The 15,246-nt window shown below is 37.8% G+C and overlaps 1 protein-coding gene across 2 annotated transcripts in view; it reads left to right on the top strand.

Annotated features, from left to right (window-relative positions):
- The window catches only part of DST (dystonin), a 310,119-nt gene that overhangs the window by 282,585 nt on the left and 12,288 nt on the right, over nucleotides 1–15,246 (top strand). For both annotated transcript variants that reach the window (XM_009879834.1, XM_009879835.1), the window contains 12 exons: nucleotides 1,061–1,230; nucleotides 1,554–1,713; nucleotides 3,153–3,347; nucleotides 4,509–4,637; nucleotides 8,439–8,582; nucleotides 9,447–9,635; nucleotides 10,419–10,548; nucleotides 11,348–11,511; nucleotides 11,824–11,986; nucleotides 13,488–13,642; nucleotides 13,808–13,882; nucleotides 14,757–14,774. In XM_009879834.1, coding sequence (XP_009878136.1) covers nucleotides 1,061–1,230; nucleotides 1,554–1,713; nucleotides 3,153–3,347; nucleotides 4,509–4,637; nucleotides 8,439–8,582; nucleotides 9,447–9,635; nucleotides 10,419–10,548; nucleotides 11,348–11,511; nucleotides 11,824–11,986; nucleotides 13,488–13,642; nucleotides 13,808–13,882; nucleotides 14,757–14,774 — 1,692 coding nt within the window. The remainder of the gene's footprint in view (nucleotides 1–1,060; nucleotides 1,231–1,553; nucleotides 1,714–3,152; nucleotides 3,348–4,508; nucleotides 4,638–8,438; nucleotides 8,583–9,446; nucleotides 9,636–10,418; nucleotides 10,549–11,347; nucleotides 11,512–11,823; nucleotides 11,987–13,487; nucleotides 13,643–13,807; nucleotides 13,883–14,756; nucleotides 14,775–15,246) is intronic.

Raw genomic sequence — 15,246 nt, 5'->3', positions numbered from 1 at the left:
CTATTTTGGCAAACACTGAGCAAAAGCTCTTTTGGCCTAGTGGGTTTTTTGTGACAAAAAAACCTAAATAACTATTTATTTGATTCTGTATATGTGAGTTTCCTAAAGCAAACTTGTGATTTTTATTTTTTTTTTAAACTGATTTCCTGCTAGCAGTTCATGAAGGTGTGAAATAAAACACTTGAATCATTCCTGCCTTTAAAAAGCTGCTGTGTAGTGCTGGTTTTGTCTTTTGGCAGTGTTCCTTTATTTAATTATTTACCCTGTCAGTCGGTTAACTCCTCTGCAGTATCAGATGAGCTGTGTTTCTGTGTGCTCCTCTGTGCCTGTGTAAAGCTTCCAGAGGCTCTGGGCAGAAGGAGCTGTCAGAGCTGGCAAGCAGATGCAACTGCTGTGTCGCTGTCATCTTCCGCAGTCCATGGATCACAGAAACCTGCTTGTGATCGTGGCTTCCAGCCCAAATTGAGTTATTGGGATGTCACCTGGCTTCTTCTTGTGCCTGGATCTGTGTACTTTAGGCACGCAATTCTTCCCAAATATAGCATGCTTCAATGTTAGGAGGGTTAAATTCTTGTGGTTGGAGGTTTCCCAGCTTGACCATGCTGAGGTAAAACAGAATGACCTTTGTAGCCCTTGAGGTGCCCTACACTGGCTTGAAATCTTCGTATGTAAAAATGTAGTGTGAAGACCGCTCAGTTCATGGCTCCCAAACTAGCAGTTCTTTCACATTCTTCTGACTACCAGGCAGCCCCTTGCTGAAATTTAGGAATGTTATGGTAGGACAGGAATCGTTGCTCTCACTGAAGGAGGGATTTTCCAGAAGTGGTTCCAGTAGGCATGGAGCTGCATTCCCAGGGAGGACTGAAAGGCAGGAACTCTGCTAGTGTCAATTTCAGGTGCACAGTGGCACTAGCAGACTAGAAATTTTGCAGTAAGTTTAAAATTTTCTTGCAACAACATTTACAATTTCCATTGCAAATGATATGTCAAAGATTAATTAACTGTGGCCTGTAAGCGGTTAATGCTATATGGGTGTTTTCTTTTTATTCCATATATATAGGAATTCCAGAAATCTCTCGGTGCCAAGCATTCCGTGTATGATACCACAAATAGGACTGGACGCTCCTTGAAAGAGAAAACCACCTTGGCTGATGACAATTTGAAACTTGATGATATGCTGAGTGAACTAAGGGATAAGTGGGATACAATTTGTGGAAAATCAGTGGAAAGGTAAATGAAAATCAATCTAATTATTCAGCAGATAAGAAAAAGACTTAGGAGAATTGTTTTGCTGTCTGTTGTGTAAAAGTGAAACCAGAGTGGCTAGCTTGTTTGATAATTAAGAGTGTCAGAACAGTAAAGTACTAGGAATGTGTACTTTCCTGATGGTATGAGAGAGGACTGGTGGGGGGGCAGGGCACATGAATAGTCCCACAATTTAAAAAGAGAAACACTGGTTTGAAGCCCTTAGTTGTTATGATTTTATGCTGAAAATGTTTTCCTGAAGTGTATGAATGATTTAGTGTGTGTGTGTTTTTTTTTTTTTTCCCTAGACAAAATAAACTGGAGGAAGCCCTGTTATTTTCGGGTCAATTTACTGATGCTCTGCAAGCTCTCATTGACTGGTTATACAAAATTGAACCTCAGCTAGCAGAAGATCAGCCAGTGCATGGAGACATTGATTTAGTGATGAACCTGATTGACAATCACAAGGTAATTCCAAAAATACTGTTTTTCAATTGCTAGATTGCTCATAAGTCTAGCATTTTAATGCTATATTTACTTGGCTATTCTGTAATTTTTAGAAACATGGAGTAGTTTTATAACACAAACATGTCATCAACAATGGAAAATGCTATAAAACATACGTGGAGGAAGACAACTGTTAGTGACTCATTGACACCAGTTAGCATTGAGAGATTCTGTTTAATGCTGCTATCCTATGTGTTTATGAATATTATCAAAAATCACAAGCGTGCATTTATGAACACGTGTGTGGGCAAGAGGTGGCAAACATTCTTTTACTGGAAATCTTTGGGGGAGACAGGGCTTTTTATTTAGTACATCTGCTAACCAAATGTCCAGTGCACTCATCATGACTACAGCAGCATTTCAAACCTGCAGGGCTGCTCTATATTCATGGAGAACAGTAATTGAAATGCTTAAGTTGTACACGGGAGTATACAAGTAGATTACGGCCTAGGAAGCTTACATTGGCCAGCTCCGGTATTTTGTTACTGAAGTGTTTTTGGAGATGGGGGAGAGTAGGAGATGTAGGACTGTGCCTCTGAATCCCAGTTTTGCAGCTCAGTGTGTAGGAAGAAACAGCTGTTGAAGTTACTGGTATTGCAAAGGCTACACACAGTCAGAGCTCTGGAGCCTGAGACGATTACAAGGTGAAAGTCCCTCTGTTCATCTGCCAGTGACTTCCAGTACCCAAAGACTGTTCAATGAGGAGGAGACTTTATCTCTCATTAACAATAAGTATTTGGAAACATGTGTTGTCTGTAAAAATTAGCCTGAAATATACTGGAATTACTTCTGAAATCCCATTGTATGTCACAACTAGGTCATAGTCAGTGGCACAGTATACTGTAATTGTCGTATCTTCTTTTAAGACCGACTTTTATGTAACTGGAGCTTGTTCCGTCTGCAAATGTGAATATACTCTCATATATATATATGAGAATATGTGGCAAGATCTACAGCCTTATAATCAGACCCCCAGATGGGGTTTTAGTTCCATTTTTATGATTTTAAACCTTCTTATTTGTTAGCATTTTATTGCTGCAGCGGGAAAAGATCAGATCTTGCACATTAATCAAGTGTGTCAGATCAATTGCTTTGATAAAGAGTGTAAAGCCAGCATGGTAAGGAGGCTAGATTTCCCATGCATTGCATCGGGATGGGTTCTCAGGATCTGCCTGACATTTTCCTGCTATGTTCCAGTTTTATTAGGACAGGATAGAGTGTAAATATATCTTCATGTGGAATCTAAGGAGCAGAACTTGTGCGTTTTGAGTCACTTTGGAGTTATTATTGATTTAACTAAATCCGTATTTTGTTTTCTTCTTATAACTAGTAGGTTCTTTCTCTTTACATAATTATGCCTTAATGAATTAAACATACCAAATCTATTTGGTGGTGCCTAGGTCTTCCAGAAGGAGCTGGGAAAAAGAACAAGCAGTGTCCAGGCTCTGAAGCGCTCTGCCAGAGAGCTAATAGAAGGCAGTCGTGATGACTCTTCCTGGGTGAAAGTCCAAATGCAGGAGCTAAGCACTCGCTGGGAGACAGTTTGTGCCCTGTCAGTATCCAAGCAAACACGACTGGAACAGGCTCTTCGGCAGGTAGAGGAGTACTAATGGTGCTATATGTACTTTATGAGAAGCAGAGAAAATATCTTACAGTCTAGTTGCCAAAAAATTAATTTCATTTTTCGTGTCGTTCAATTTAATTTAATTTCATTTTTAAATCCTAATTTTCTTGCTCATGCATTTCTTACCTTGTCTCCATCCCCAGCACATAAATAATGCCCCTTAGCATTTATTATTGCTGTTACTATTAGTCTATATCACAAATGCAAAGCAAATGTTTCAAAGACTTTACCATCTAAGGAAATCACTGAATTTACAGTCAAGCGTGAAGGGTGATTAAGAACTATGCTCCCTTCACAGGAAGCTGGAGATTGCGATCATATTTATGCCCTTCGTACCTTATTGGAAAGAAGTAAATTTGTGTACTGAAAACTTGTTTACATTGGCACAATCACAGTGCACATTGCAGAAAAAACAAGAGTTGTGCTGAGTGCACTCAGGAGCTCGAACAGTGTATGTATGTCAGTATTGGCTGGTACCGATCCCAAACAAACGGGATGTACAGCTGTGTGAAGATATGCTAGCTTGGGTTGATACTAGGATGAGGCTCCTGTGGTAGCAGTGTATCCACTGTGTACAAAATTCCTGCCCTGCTGTTCCCAGGGTACTGTGTTTGTCCAGCTCTCCAGTCTCTCAGCAGGCACAATCCTGAGCTACCCCAAACGCTAATTGTGTCTGAATATGGCTGTACCCAAAGGTGGAGCTTTCTTCTTTTCTCCAGGCATAAAAGGGTCGGTAACCAACAGGCTGTCAATTAATTTTGCTTAACCAGTGATTTAGGCTATGCAGAAAATATAGTTCTCATCTCTCCAGCTGGCCTGTGAAAGCACCTCCTGTGTAATTTGTCAGCATAAAGGCATGACATTCTCAACTGAGCTGCAAATACACTATAAATCAGTTGGCTAAAAGCCTGTTCATGCTTTTAGGCTTCCTATAATTTTTTGGGAAGCATGGGATATTTTTACAGTTATGAAAATGTAGTACTGTATATCATTGACTTTTTAATGGAAAGTTAATGTGCCACTACTGCTGCGTGATTAATGACTCCAAATGGGGGCTCAGTCTCCTTGTGTAAGCTGCAGTGTGTCTGTGAGATCCACTCATAAGTGACTGTGACCTCTTGTATTTTAACAGGCAGAAGAATTCCACTCGGTTGTCCATGTCCTTTTGGAGTGGCTGGCAGAGGCGGAGCAGGCTCTTCGTTTCCATGGGGTCCTCCCAGATGATGAAGAGGCGTTGCGTACACTGATAGAACAGCACAGGGTAAGCCAGAAAATGAAGACAATCCTCTTCTTCTGATGGGCCTGTTAGAGGATAGAATAAAGGAAAGGAGGCAAAGTCTATCCCATATAGTCCTATCCAGCATCCAGTGTTTGTTTTTGCAGCTGTTTCTGTAGAGAAGCTAGAAATTTAATGGAGTTGACAGTTTGGTGCCCATACTGGGCTGTTGTTTAAATCCTCTCGGCTTACTAAAAAAATACTGAGCCTTTAGAAAGTTGCTGTAAACGTTTAGAGACAGATGCAAACCCCTCTGTGGAATATATGCTGCCTGACAATTATAACACAGACTGCTACGGTAGCAAAAGTATGTGTCGTCTTAGCACCACTGAGCAAAACAGCATATACTTTTCTTTCAAGGTCATTTGTAATTGTCAGCAGAATTATGTTATCATCCATTAACCTTCTGTCATGGTGAAACTGTGCTGTCATACTTCACAGTGAAATACTGCAGTGCCATAGGTACTGCAGATAGTAGATTCTAGGCCTTCAGACTAACTTTGCAGTAATGAAATGGGAAGATGGCTAAGTGAGGACCATGGAGGTCATATTTTCACTCTTCAAACAGGAGGCTACAAATGTGCTCATTTAAGACCATGCAAAACTCTTCTTGTAAGTGCAGGAGTAATAGTACCAAGAATGTAGTACCCACACTGTTACAGAACAAATCATAAGAGTAATGAAATTGTTCATCATTGCTCTGAAGAAAGTTATAACAAAACTTATAAAATGGAGAGTGGAAAAGCATCCTGTTTAAATTGAGCTTGGGAATATTATTACGCAGAGGAGTGCGTGCAGGCTGTGACTAGGTAATGGTTCTTAGCTAAGGAGTTTTCAAGGTAATCAGACTGCAATGTTTTGAAGATCAGATTTAATTTAGAGCCCTGGAAACTGGGTGCTATTCTTTAGCTGGCAAATGTATGTATGCATCAGCATATGCTGACTAATGTTGGCAGTAGCAACCTGCTGTCTCCAATGCAATTAAATTTGGCTTTAGCTGCCTTTCCATGTGCTTCATCAGTTCCCTTATATTTAATTTTTTGCTTTTCTAAATAGAGGGAACTGTCTGAATGAAATCTTAGGTCCACTGAAATAATTAGAAAAAAAAATCTTAAATTTCTACCTCTGCAATGTAGATTGATTAACAAAATATTTTTGTACAAAAGCTCAAAATTGTGCTGCCAAAACTGAAGCATAACTTGGAACCTCAAACCAAAGCAAAGTTTGTCTCTGAGAAACCGTCTCCAGCTGGGAAGAATAACTGTTAGCACAATACAACTGGCCTCCATGTTAGATGTGACCATACTATACTTAAGTTTTTCTAGGAGGCTTTAGAAGATGTTCTCCCAACCACATTTTCTTTTTAAAAGCCAAATAATAGAAATACAGAACTTGTCAAGCTAAGAAAGGTTGTGGCACTGCTGCTTTACCACTCAAGAAGCACCTACAGCAAATTCTTCCTTGAAAGAGTGATCTCTCCTCTTAAGCTTGTAACATTAGCTTTCAAGAAGAAAAAAAAGAAAAAATGGGAAAATTTAATATATGATATTAGTTTTAAACACCATGGCTGTATTATAATGCAGCACTATTAATATAAAAAAAATGTATGACTGACATTATTTACATAATCATGGAATCATAGAATGGTTTAGGTTGGAAGGGACCTTAAAGATCACCCAGTTCCAACCCCCCTGCCATGGGCAGGGACACCTCCCGCTAGACCAGGTTGCTCAAAGCCCCATCCAGCCTGGCCTTGAACACTTCCAAGGATGGGGCATCCACAACTTCTCTGGGCAGCCTGTTCCAGTGCCTCATCACCCTCATAGTGAAAAATTTCTTCCTGATATTCTACATCTCCCCTCTCCCAATTTGAAGCCATTACCTCTCATCCTATCACTACCCGCCCTTGTAAAATATAAATATCACTACATGCCCTTGTAAAATATAAGAATGAAATGTGTCTTCCTTTTATCACTGTGATTCTTCTAAAATAGTTTTAATGCATTTGTATCCAGCTGCATGTTAAAAGGTTTCTTCAGGACGATATTTTATCCAAACGGTCCATCTTTATGCCCATTACCAATTTTCTTTTCTTGAATACTGTGCATGATTTAATCAATTCTGCTATCTTAGGCAGAGAGGTTTCTGTCACTTGCTATCCTCTGTAGGGACTGAGAGGTGTAGTAGGTTAATGCACTGCATTAGTTAATGATAAGCATCCCATCTCGTCTCTTGTAAATGTGTCTATATCACCACACTGCCCCAGAGTTCAATAAAATTAGTACCCTTAGTTGAGGAAAAGCTTACTACACTATATGTACTGTGTCATAGATTTAGGTTTTGAGATATTCTAGTACAGTTGTGCAATGTTGTTGTTGTCGTCTGTTTTCCTTCTGGCCGTGGCTTATTTTGGTAATCTCTCACTACAACCCTCCTCAACTTTTCCAAAACCCTTTTGAACTGAAATATGGTAAGAAGTTGTGTGTTTTTTTGAGAGAGTGACTGCTATTATGATTGGGTCTTAAACTCTGACATTAATTTAAGCTTAAGTCAAAATCAGTTAATAATGAATCTCTTTAAATGTACAGCCTACCTGTCCCAGGCTTTTAGAACTTTGTAGAAGAGATTGTTTCTTTTACACTTTTATGAAATAATAGCTTCATATTTACTTTGTAAAGACATAGGATAATGTCATGAGGAGTTGTAGAATCTGTTTTTACAAAGTTTAGGTGATTTTGAATTTTTTAGGATCTAGCTTGGCTGATCTTTAATTTCTGTAATCCAAAATAGCCCTTTGTTGATGGAGAGAGGAAGAGTTAAACTGTCAGAGACATGGTTCCATTTTGTAGCCCAATTAAAGATGTTAAAATATAACAAAAAATTCCACTAGGCACTGAGAGATGTTGGCAGTTCCAGTTAAGGATGCTCACAAAGACACACAGACTTGCACAGCATTTATACATAATAAAAAAGGCAGAATAGTAAAACCGTTGTGGTAATAATAATTAAAAAAAAATAAAAATGCAAACTGTAGAAAGGATGGGAAAAGTCCTTCAGGTTTTTGGTTTTTTTTGTTTTCTCCCTGGACCCAGTTCTTGTCCTGCCACCCTTTCCTCTGCCGGGCTCCCTGGAAACATCAATGGCTATGAGCTTGGATGTCTAAAGCTGTAAATATCCTTTTGCTTTTACAAGATTTTTCCCACATGGCAGCTCCTCTGAAAACAGCTGGTTAATTAGCAGTCTCTGTCCCTGTTCTTGATGTGTCTCTCCCTCAGCTGCTGAGTTTTCACATTTGTGTTAGTTTAGTATAGCTGCTCCTGAAGTCCTCTATCATCCTGTCTGAGTGTGTAATTATAGTTGGACATTTCCAGCCTCTGCTAGGAGCTTGATAGTTCATTATGAAGAATTACTGTAACTGACAGACAAACCAAGTCATCTGAAATGTTGCCAATAATGATTCTAACCGTCATATAGTTGATTTACAGCACTTCTAAAATGCTGTGATTTTCCTTCTTTTTTAATAAGGACATGTGTCTTTCAAGTATTTACGGTATGGTGGCCTTTTAAGGACTGGCAAGCTGGGGTAAAGATTTGAGTGCTTCATTTAATACTTTATGTGGAATAGGCTCTTTAAGCTTTTTTAACTTTTCTCAGACAAATTAAACTTGCTTCTTGGAAGTTGAATCTCTGAGCGATTGAGAGGCTTCTGACCATCCCAGACTATGCACTCAGATTTCTCTTGCAAATTTTGTCAACATCTAATTGAAATTGTTACCTCTGGTTTAGGAATTTATGAAGAAACTGGAAGAGAAAAAGGCAGAACTGAATAAAGCAACAGGTATGGGAGAAGCTATCCTAGCTATCTGCCACCCAGACTCCATCACCACCATTAAGCACTGGATAACAATCATCAGAGCCCGGTTTGAAGAGGTCAGTATACGTCAAGCCATCTTCATTGCAACAGTCCATCTTTGATTGGAACATAGCTGACAACTAACATGGTAGTTACAGTGGGAGGAAAGGATCCAGCTGTTGAGAACTAAACATTTCAAATACCCACAGTGATGGATGTGAATACCAGCCGTGCTTCCCTAGGTTTTATTTTAAAACTTATAGGGCTTTAAGAACTAAAGCAGATGGTCAAGCTTCTTTGTTTGTATGTGTTAAAGAAAATACTGCCTGACGCTTCCCATGTGAAAAAAGCTAGTAGTTTCTAGGGAGAAACTTAAAAGTTACAAAGGAAAGAAAATACAGGGCAAACGTGAAGCATTTTCTAATTACATTAGGGAGGATTTCAGTCCAACATATTTCTAATCTAGAAGATTTCCAAATGGTTAAAGTGGCTACAAGTAGGTCTCAGAGGGTGTGCCACACTCTCACCTGCTAGGGTGGTATTTTCTGTGAATATTAAGTTTAAAGAAAAACACAATACTGGTGTTAGCAAAGTATGGTTTCAGGAATGTCCAGGAGGAAGACATACACCAAATCCTCCATGATTCACTGACTTAAGCCTATTGTTTGATAAAGTTCTTTATATGTTGCCTGAATGTGCTACTTACTGCATTTAACAGCATCTAATTTTGAACATCTGTGGAAAAAAAAAAAGTGATGTTGAACTGGGAATTATAGTTACCTAGCACCTTTAGTGATCAGGCACTGCATCTAGCACCTTTGATAATCAAACATCCATAGGCATGGGAGGAAGCTCTGAGTTTACAGTTAGCAGAGCAATTTTAAATACATTTTAAAGAATTTCAGACGTGCACATGCTCATGCATTGGTTCTTTTATCAAGGTCTTAGCATGGGCTAAACAACATCAGCAGAGACTGGCAGGAGCTCTGGCTGGACTTATTGCTAACCAGGAATTGCTGGAAGCCTTGCTGTCCTGGTTGCAGTGGGCAGAGACTACGCTTACTGAAAAGGATAAAGAGTTTATCCCCCAGGAGATTGAGGAGGTCAAAGCACTTATAGCTGAACATCAGGTAAGGCATGTTAAGTGACGTGTGTCCTACACATTCTACAAATAGTGCTTGTGTTTTAGCTGGGCTTCGTAATCAAGTGTGAATCTCCTTAGCTATTTTCTCTCTTAATAATCAAATCCCTTTTCAGAATCTCAGTTGTATGTTTTGTATGTGTACAGTGTGCTTGTAGTTTATTCAATACAGAGGTAAAAAAACAACCAAACAAAAATTCGGTGCCACATTGTTCTAAAAGCAAACCTACAACTCCCCATAGGAACAAGGATAATAATAATAATAAACCCCCCCACATTAAATATATGATAGTGCTGCTGCCTTAGAACTAGTGTTACAGTGTGGCTTTACTGATTTGATTTCAAATATATGTTTATGAAGTGCCAGAGGGAGCTGCTGATGCAGTGAATGCTCATAGGATTACCCCAGCTTACACACCAGAGCTGTCTCACTTCTGTGAACTGCAGTCTGGACAGCAGGGAACACCTGAGTACTCAGAGTCAAAATTCTGTTGTACATCACCTCACCATACACAGTTAATAAAGGAGTTTCACAGACTGTTTTCTAGATTTAGCCTTCCTTTAATGGCCAGGCCATAGTGGTCTTAAAAGCTTATACTCCCGATTTTTCTTACCTACAAAACCTTTATCTGTGTCTTTTTTGTGAGGCTGGCATTATAAAGGTCTTTCTGTGCCATTCTTTTAACTTCGGTGTTTTGCTGTTGTGTATGTTTTTCGTTCCTGTGGTCACTTTTGTGTATTGTTAAATAAAACAACCTCTATCTGATTGCAGTCATTCATGGAGGAAATGACCAGAAAACAACCTGATGTGGATAAAGTTACAAAGACCTATAAAAGAAAGGCACTTGAACCCACTCCAGTACAATCTCATATTCCTGTCCTTGATAAGGGGAGAGCAGGAAGTAAGTAATGAAGTATTTTGGGACGGGTCACACACACCATTGCTCTATCTATAAAGATAACAGGTTACTAATAATCTAATAGGTTTGATTAGCTTCTAGTGAAAGAGAGTGAAATTCTCTTTGATTTTTCTAATTATCTCTCATTTTTCATTGTGAGGACATTTCTCGTAGCAGACTTGTATTTTTAAATTTTGTCCTATACTTCTTGAATACCTATTTTTAAAACATGCAGCCTTCATGTGCTATTAATCTTCCAAGAATGTGCAGGTGCTGAGTCTTTGCAAATTTACCATTGTCTGTAGGAACAACTTTTGCATAAAGATGTAGAGACAAAATTTTGCTCTTATGGGCTATGAAATTATATGGATCCAATTAGGAAGTGTGTTCAGTGAAGGTGAATGGAAGGTGGATCATCAAGTGAGGAAATTGCTTTTTGTATTTTTAGATATACTTACCCATTGTACTTTCTACTTACCCATACGTGGAACCTGCTTCTAAAGTCACATTGTTTACATTACAACTCAGAGATTTGCAAAGTTTTTATTTAACTTGTGCAGCTTCACTAGTGCAGGCACTACTAGCTGCTTCTGGTTAGACAAAAGTTACTTTAACCACCACGTGGTCCTTCCCCAGTAATGGTTAAAAAAAACCAACACACCATTAGATGGGATCGTATCAGGGTATGGGCCCATTATTTGGGATAGGAAGGCGTAGTTTTAGGAAGGTCAAATACCCTTCATGTGGATGTTTGTTTTGTTTGAACTGGGTGAGACTTAAACATTTTATCATGTTTTAACAGGAAAGCGTTCCCCAACACCAGGCATATATCCATCAGCAGCCCAGGCACAAATCGAAACCAAGAATCCACGGGTAAACCTTTTAGTCAGCAAATGGCAGCAAGTCTGGCTTCTGGCCTTGGAAAGAAGAAGAAAACTTAATGATGCTTTGGACAGACTTGAAGAGGTCAGAAAATGAATATAAATATTTTTGCATAATTTTGTTTACCCTGGATTAAATTGTAAATACTCTAAACAACTTCCATATTTGTTGCATGTATTGTATGACATAGCTAATTGAAAACACTGTGATACGCATGTCAACGTGCTTTAAAAGCTGTCATTCTAATTTTAAATGTGAGAAGAGTTAAGATGTTTAAAATGTTTATATAGGAACTCAAAGAACCAAGTATTCAAAAGAACGGAGATGGTATCTCTCTCATTGATTTTTCTAGATTGATTAATTTCAACTGAAAAAATTCTTTCTCTTTTTATTAAGCTGAGAGAATTTGCCAACTTTGATTTTGATATTTGGAGGAAAAAATATATGCGATGGATGAACCATAAGAAGTCTCGTGTGATGGACTTCTTTAGGAGGATTGATAAAGATCAGGATGGAAAGATTACAAGGCAGGAATTTATCGATGGAATTCTTTCTTCAAGTAAGTTTTAAAATTACCTTAATGTTGAACTTGGAACAAACATCTTATGAAGTCTTGCTGTCTATATAGTGTACTCTTTGTGGTTTGTGGTGTTAGAAAGTCACAGATTTCCCTTTTGAAGTCAGTAATTCTGATTAATTTAAACAATAATTATTTTACTTGAAAATATTTCTAGATTCTGGAAACTTTTTCTAGTTCTTTTAGATTGTGAATCAAATTACAAATGTTACATTTATATTATTGGCTCATTAATAGTTTATTGGTTTACTGGACTGGGATTGTCATTTCTACAGTACACTAGCCACTTCAACAATTACATTTCATTGATTAGTCAGAATGGTAAAATGTACCTCTTAAAACCTACAGATAAATTTCAAAATGAGTTCATATGATCGTATGATTTTTATTAAAGAACTTATATGGAATAGTTTCAATTATAGAAGGAAACCATGTAATTTCTGAAACCAGTGTTTCCATGAACCGTGACCATGTTCCTATACCTGTATAATGAGGATCAAAACGTCAAGCAATCAGACTAGGAAGGGACTTTTCCTAGCTTTCCTGATGGATTGGTTTTCCTTTGGTATACACAGTTGGTGGTAACGTAAGTCTTCGACATCATGTCTGTGTGTGATAACGTTTCCCTTTAGCAACTGACTGATAACAGACAAGGGCCTACTACTTAAAATAATCCTTTATCATCAGATTGTAGAGGCTTTTCCTTTGAGCAGCGAAGATTCAGAATTGGGCTGCTTTTAGCATCTCATGTTCAAGTTATTCAGTAGGAGAGTATTGTAGTGTATATATTGTCCACCTGCTTTAGGAAATGCAGTAATAGAATCCCTGTATGTGCGCATGGCTGTTTTTCATGAATTGACAGAAGCTGATGAAAAAACCCTGATTAGCACCAAGAGGTTAAACAGCTTACTCATTTAACTCAGTTGGTATCAACTTGTTATAACTGCTAAATACACGATTCTGTGTTCTGTGTGACCTGTTCACCGTCTTGAAATTTTCTTTGTGTGGGTTAATACTCTGCTGCTGTGAACTTGATCTAAAGAAGCACTTCACAAAACGCTGTGCATATTTCTGCAGTGGGAAGGCCTTGCATTCCATATTTAATTAGCAGTGAAATTCTCGCTTGACCTTTCCTCACTAACAATGTATCTTGTTAATCTGTGGCATTTTATGCATTTTGAAGGTCAAAATGTTTTTTAAAAAAATACATATATCTTACAGTTTAATCTGCGCCCTTGCTTCTGTGTCTCTCTTGAAGCCACACTATGATACTCATTTTAATCCAATATCTAGGTAACACTGGCGATCCAGATTGTTTTTTTCAGAAAGATTCCTTCACTCTTTTGAATGTCCTTGGGTTTTTTTGATAAGCACTCTGTCACCTAGTGCCCAAAAACCTTTTAATATTTGTGATAAAGCCTTTCATTGTAATGGGATTGAAAAGCCAAAAAACTTAGCTTTTGTTGTTGTCTTTGTCTTACAGAATTCCCAACAAGCCGACTTGAAATGAGTGCTGTTGCAGACATTTTTGATAGAGATGGTGATGGATACATTGACTATTACGAATTTGTAGCAGCTCTTCATCCAAACAAGGATGCATACAAGCCTCTCACAGATGCTGACAAAATCGAAGATGAGGTACATTCTCTGCTTTATTAGATTGCACTCTGTTCTACTGGGGTCATGTACTTTAATAATTGATTTTATTTTCACTCCTGTATAATTTGAAGTTTACCAGTTACATAAATATTTAGAAATGTGATATTAGCAGTAAAGTAATCATCCAGTTGTGGTTTTTTGCAGGTTACAAGGCAGGTAGCTAAATGTAAATGTGCAAAACGATTTCAAGTGGAACAGATTGGGGATAACAAGTACAGGGTAAGTCTTCTAAGGACCTTCTTAGTTCTTTCAGACTCGAGATTCTTCGTATGACATGGTTATGTAAGGAATTAGGCTACGTTCGTTTACAGGAATTTTGTATGACAACTGTATGTTCTCTTTAAGCTTGTCTAAATTTTATGTTTTTTTTCTTGTTAGAACATATAGGCTAAAAATATGGGAAAATCCTGCTGCTTGTATTTATTTTTGCTGAAACTACTGAAACTATTTTCAATATATGGGAATTTTTAAAAGTTAACTGCATGCATACATACCTACGCACATGCATACATACATACAACAGCTCCTTAAAAGCTAATATTTTTGCCTGGATACCCGTGTTTAAACTGTAGCTGATTTTTCTATTACTTTCATAAAAATAGTGATATTTTCCAATGGTATTATGTTGTACTTCAAAAATCTTTCACCAAAGTGCACTCAGTTGCTTTTATCTTCCCTTGTCATTTTATTGGAGCACGCTGTTCCTTCTGAAGAAGTGTAAGAAATGGGTAATTTATCTGCAGAACGATTTTAGATCACAGAAAAATAAATATCACATTGTAGAGAAAGATCTGCTACCCCTAGATTCAATAACCAGAACAATTTCAGATGAAATATGCAATATTTGGCGAAGAGACTTTACTAAATACTTGTAGGTGATTTTAAAAGACCACAAAAACAGCAATGGGAAGGAAACAAAGGCCTTGAATATTTTCCAATATTCAGTCTCCGGATGGCTAGCTACCCTGCTCGTCTCTGAAGTAGATACTTTATTTAGAGTGTCTAATGTGTTAGTTTGCATGTGTTCTAGAGTCATATAGAGAATTTCCTGTAAACTAATCGTGTCTTTCTTCCATTTTTCATTTCTTATCAGTTCTTCCTGGGAAATCAGGTATAAACCAGTGGAATGTGTTATGAAGTTTCTTTTTTTTTTTTTGTTTGTTTCCTTTTTTTCTAACACATAGTGATTTAAGCTTGCAATGGTCAGTCTTCTTGCCATCCTTTCATCTTCAGCTAATTCATTGCTGGTCAGCTGTGGTATTTCTTTAAATGCTATGGAGCGTTCATTGTCTCAGGATCCCTTCTCTTCAGTCCTTCACTTGCTTTCTTTGGCCATTTTCCTCATTAAGGAGATTACTTTTAAAGGAACCGGATAATGGTCAGCAGCAATTACCATAGTATAAAAGTCTTGAGCATTTAAACTGCAATTTTAGAATTACTATTATTTTATCAGTTTTCAGTTTTATAGTGGAATGCTTCAAAATTCAAAATTCTATGTTGCATTTTTATCAGATTAAAGGCTAACCACAGCAAACAGATCCTAGTCTCATATCACTTATTTATTGCAACCTAGGCAAAAAATA

This window comes from Charadrius vociferus, unplaced genomic scaffold (genome assembly GCF_000708025.1).
Source record: "Charadrius vociferus isolate BGI_N301 unplaced genomic scaffold, ASM70802v2 scaffold342, whole genome shotgun sequence".
In the NCBI taxonomy this organism is placed as follows: domain Eukaryota; kingdom Metazoa; phylum Chordata; class Aves; order Charadriiformes; family Charadriidae; genus Charadrius; species Charadrius vociferus.
This window is presented reverse-complemented; position numbering and strand designations above follow the sequence as displayed.